At 42.7% G+C, this 5,307-nt stretch overlaps 1 protein-coding gene across 1 annotated transcript; it reads left to right on the top strand.

The window, feature by feature from the left end:
• The first annotated feature begins 920 nt into the window (after window positions 1–920).
• On the top strand, window positions 921–4,712 carry LOC127537128 (zinc finger protein GLI4-like). The gene is given in 2 exon segments (XM_051958985.1): window positions 921–1,203; window positions 1,206–4,712. Coding segments are annotated over 2 exon segments (912 nt in total). The 5' UTR covers window positions 921–948; the 3' UTR covers window positions 1,863–4,712.
• The last annotated feature ends 595 nt before the right edge of the window (window positions 4,713–5,307 follow it).

The following is a 5,307-nucleotide window of genomic DNA, read 5'->3' as shown; positions in this document are numbered from 1 at the left end:
ATCGAATGAGCCTGAGGACACGCATGGCCCTCTACAGTGACTCCCAAGAAGGCTCTTCACACTCATTTCATCAGCCACCATGTGGAACTGTGCCCAGGCGATGCAGTGATATTGGATATGGCACGCAGAGCATGATGCCCCATGAAGTGCCCAACAACCTTCCACGTCGTGCCAGTGACCCAGTGCGCCGTCCCTCACTGGACCCTCTGTCCTTTCCCAGGGTGCAGCGCTATAATAGCATGAATAGTATGAACCCCATGAACACTGCATCCGCTGCAGAACGCCACCAGTCACTGGCTATGCAGGGTTATACTCGTTCTGATGGAAGCCTGCAACGTTACCCATTTGCTCCCAGACCACCTAGCATTTCTGAGAATGTTGCCATGGAGAACATGGCAGTTGATGGAATAATGGTTGGGGGTGAGCAAAGTGGAGAGGAGGATATGGTGCTTCCAGATGATGTGGTGCAATACCTCAGGTCACAGAATTCGGGCCCATCAGGTCACAACTTGGGGGCAAGTTGACAATAATTCCAACAATCAGACTCAGGGCTACCAGATAGGTGTGACCCCGCCAGCATCATTATATGCGCAGAGAAGGATGGCCATGGTGGATGCCACCATGTCTCACTCCAATCAGGACATGCCGTCCTGCCAGATTGGTCCCGGTGTCTCACAGCAGCCCTTTTCGCCCCCATCAGACAACATGAAAAAGAATAACATGCCAGTGCAGTGGAATGAGGTGAGCTCAGGTACAGTGGATGCCACAACCAAACTCTCCAACAACAGCAGCATCCTCTTAGGGAGAACCTAGCTGTTGTGCAGCAGAGGCACAACTTTGGGTCCTTCCAGGCGCAAAGTCAGGGTCTGAGCAGCAACCAGCAGGTTGTGCCTATGAGCCAGAATATATCTATGGCAGGGGTTTGCCAACTATAGCAGCCAGAGGCTGATGAACATGTCCCTCCAGCAGTATCAGCAACAGAGGCAGTGCAACAATGTGAATTTTAATGCGCAAATGAGTCCTCAGCAAGGATATGGCCAAGAGGCAATCCCAAATACTATATCTGGAAGCACTAGCATGAGACCTACCCGCAACAACATGGCAGATTCAGAATTGCAAAATTACAGAGCGAGAACACAGACTGATGGGTTTTCTCATATGAACCAAGTGGATCAGCAGAACTACAATGTTCCCTCCCAGCAGCAGTACAGTATCCAAATGGAGGGAGAGGAATGTTACAACCCAGACCCCCCACAGAGCCCAAGTCTGTTGCCAGACAACACACGGGGTCGAACATGACTGAACAGAGCCACATCTCCAAGTCTTCTGATTTGAGCCCCAGTCATGGTAATGACACCTCTGAGGCAAGTCCAAAGAGACCAAGTGGGTCAGTGGCCCACAACAGCAACTCAGAAAATCAGAACTCTGCTGTGTTTTACGCAGGTCAGATTCATATGTTTGAGCCAACCTCTGTTAGCTATGATGCCCCCATGTCCCCATGTGTCAGCCAGGCTCCTGCCAGCAACAACAATGTTGCAGCCAACATGGCTTCACCAGGAGTCAACCAGGTCTCCAGTAGTACAGTGGATTCGTCCACTGCTGGATCTGCGGGCACAGAGCATGCCCAGATTGACTTTGACACCATGCTTGATGATGGGGACCACTCCAGCCTAATGTCAGGCACCCTGAGTCCTGGCCTTCTGCAGAGCCTCTCTCAGAGTTCCTCACGTCTCACCACCCCCCGCAACTCTGTCACCCTTGCGTCTGTACCAGCAGGGATTGGCAACATGGCCATTGGTGATATGAACTCAATGCTCACAGCCTTAGCTGAAGAAAGCAAGTTTCTCAATATGATAAGCTGAGAGCAATTAAACTTGTCAACCCTTCTTACCATGTCTGTCAGGAACATGTGGACAAGACAAGAACGCACTGATTGTACAATGCAAACATGGCTATTTCATACACTTGGTCTTCATTGTCCATTGTAATATGCTTATCTTGTAATATTTGCTTCAGATTATAATATGTTACTTTAAAAAAGTTAATAGTAAATATAGCTAGGGTTAAGGACCATTTTCTATCATCATTTGTTAAAAAAAGCCATACTTTTTAGCTTCAAATCTATGATAGCCCAGGGTAATATAAATGTATCAAACACAATTGCCATTCAGTATTTGCTGGTGTAATAGGCCTTTACAAAGTGGTGCACTGACAACAGTTCACATAGTGCCTTGCTAAGGACATCAAGGTTGAGTATCTGAGTACATCATGAAATACACTTACCAGGAAATGGACATGACATGTAGATATCGGATAACATTTTCTCATGACAAACATTATGTGTGTAGATTTTACTGTGTGGTACTTGCTTTAAGTTATACTATAGACTTTTGGTGTTGAAACTAGGGCTGTCAAAGTTACACTGACATATGGACACTTCCTATTAGTTCCAAAAGGCAATGTGCTAACCTGGAACACACCTTGGAACACAATTGTATGCTATGAAAATTAATAAGAAATGTGCGCTCTTTTGGAACAAGGTCTGAAACATCATCACTTAGTCCAGATGGAAAAAGTGTACATTTTCTTCCAAACAAATTCTCAAAGAACTGCAGTTTAAGTTCATCACTGAATGGTCAAAGACACTCCAAGCACTGATATTATTGAACATAGTTCAAGCCAAACAACAAACTGTCATGTAGAAACTCATGCATGACCATCTAAAAGAAAAACTGTAAGCATAACTGCAGCCGCAGTTTATATATGCCCTTAATTCAGTGCTATTGTAGCGACCTGTCTTGTGCAAAACTTGTTTTGCATTGCTGAGTTTTAACTACCCCTAGAGTTTGGAATAAACAATTTTTATGTTAAACATAGTGAATGTGTATGTTTTTACTATTAAGTTCAATATGGAGTTAATCCATTTGACAAGAAATTTTTAACTAATTGCAATTCACAAAATTCAGTATGTGACAGCCCTAATTTAAACACATGGTTGTACAACATTATGATCCACAGATATTAAGTGCTTTTTGATCATGGCCAGAGCTCTTGGGGATGGCACTGTAAAGTCTGATTTCCTTTTTTGCCGACTGGATCAGAGACATTAGCTCTCTATGGTCCCATCTCACAAGGGTAAATGATTGAAAAGGACAAGGATATGCCTCTGTGTTAGTCCATCAGGGCGCATGAATCCATGTGTATCTGATGAGCAGCATTCTCTAAAAGAATATACAAGTACCTCTGTGCGTTCTCGGTAGAGATCCAGTCCTAATTAACACATTCATACCCCCTCACTGAATCCCACTACTCCCCAGGGTTCCAGTTGAACTGCGGAGTCCGGGAAGGGACTCAGACTTTGATAATAAAAAATCCTGTTATGGACAGGATCAGCAAAATAGGTCTGCAGATTCCTCAGTTTTGTTATGTTTGTTGAATTTCTAAGTAGCCTTTCGAATGTTTGTGTGAATGTTACCATCCACTTTTACTATGCTCAGTGTGTGTGTGTGTGTGTGTGTGTGTGTGTGTGTGTGTGTGTGTGTGTGTGTGTGTGTGTGTGTGTGTGTGTGTGTGTGTGTGTGTCTGTGTGTCTGTGTGTGTGTACATAGCTTTTGTACATTTCAAATAAACTATCTCCTTTTTTTCTGTTTAAATTCCTTCGTTATGTCTTCTTTGAAATCACGTGGTCTATGGTCCATGGAGGGCACATTAAAGCAAGGCTAGTATGTTCCAAGTGAAATCACATTTGCCATGTTCTCAGACTGCTGTGCTAGGGGGAACCCTGGTAAACACACTTTCCTGTGACCATACTGCATGTACGAATGCATAAACCAAACTATGTATGATATATATCCGAGTGACAAACTAAAGGAAAAACTTGAATATATGAGTGGAGAAGCATAGTACATTTAGGTGCTCCCACACAGGTAAACTTCATGTGAGAATAATGCAATTAATAGACAGTTACATTCTGTGAAATGTATAGAAATTCTGAGCAAGCTACGCTGATTTTGATTTCATGTGAAGAGGGCAAGAGGAGCTGATCTAAATGATTTTGAAAGAAAGTTCATTGGTGAGGAATGGATAGTAGGAATTGAAGTCACAAAGACTGCTCAGCTGACAACTAGTGTTTCAGTAGGAACAGGGATTAAAATGACATTTATATTAAGATCTAATGGGAAAGACATTAAAAATAGGGCTGGAGATTCCTCCTTTAAAATTGTAGAGACTTGGAGAATAAATGTCACTAAGCACTGACGCTGTTCTGGCAGCACAAAGTGGCCCAGCACCTATTTTGTACATTGTTCCCCATCTGTACATCTGTAAATCTGATTTTATATATCTATATATGAAATATTGTTTAGATGGCTGGATGGATGGATGGATGGCTGGATGGATGGATGGATGGATGGATAGATGGATAGATGGATAGATAGATGGATAGATAGATAGATAGATAGATAGATAGATAGATAGATAGATAGATAGATAGATAGATAGACCACCAGTAAACTTGGGCAAGACAAATGTTGATTGGTTAAGGCTGCAGAGGATAGCAAACACCAGACCACTATGACAACAAAAAAATTTTAACACGCCATGTAAGCTGTACTGTTTATGTTTCAGTAAAGAGGAGCAATCTTTCTCTCTCCTCTTCATGTATCAGTGTCTTCTTTGCAGCTCTGCTAATAAAAAGATATTGTATTACTTTCTTAGGGGTGCTTTAATCCATGATTCTCCACCCTGCATATTGGAGCAAAGGGAAAAATCTTAAGTCTCAAAATTCAGGAGTGAAATGATACTTTGTACACTCAAAATGCATACAGAGCAGTTTCTAAAGTTAGATGGCATGCTATCCAAAATTAACAGAAGCAGGCTGTCCCCGAAGAAATAGGTCTAAAGGCAACATAAAGCAGGTAAAAAGAGAAAGAAAAAAAGTGGCACAAGAATGGAGATGAAAAATCCTTGGGTAAAGAGTGAGCCACTGTAGAGAAGTATAGAACAAAGCCAGGCAGAGGTGGGCAGCATAAATGAGACTACATATTATGAATTGGGAGCATAAGAAAAGATGCAGAGTGCTAAAAGAAGAGAGAAAAAATTACTTTTAATCTGACAGCGTATTCAGCTGGGGACTGGCTAGAAGGAGAGTCCACTGATTGCTTTTGCCACTGGAATTCCTTATTCTCTTAGAGAGAGGTTGGGAGAAAAATAGCCCCAGGGTAAGTGTCTCACCAGTGAGAAGAGCAAGAGGTTAGTGAAGTAGAAATGGATGATTAGACAAAGCTCACAAATGAGGAGGGATGGTGT

The sequence above is a fragment of the Acanthochromis polyacanthus genome, chromosome 14 (assembly GCF_021347895.1).
Source record: "Acanthochromis polyacanthus isolate Apoly-LR-REF ecotype Palm Island chromosome 14, KAUST_Apoly_ChrSc, whole genome shotgun sequence".
Classification (NCBI taxonomy): domain Eukaryota; kingdom Metazoa; phylum Chordata; class Actinopteri; family Pomacentridae; genus Acanthochromis; species Acanthochromis polyacanthus.
Note: the sequence above shows the minus strand (reverse complement) of the source record. Positions and strands in the feature narration are given on the sequence as shown.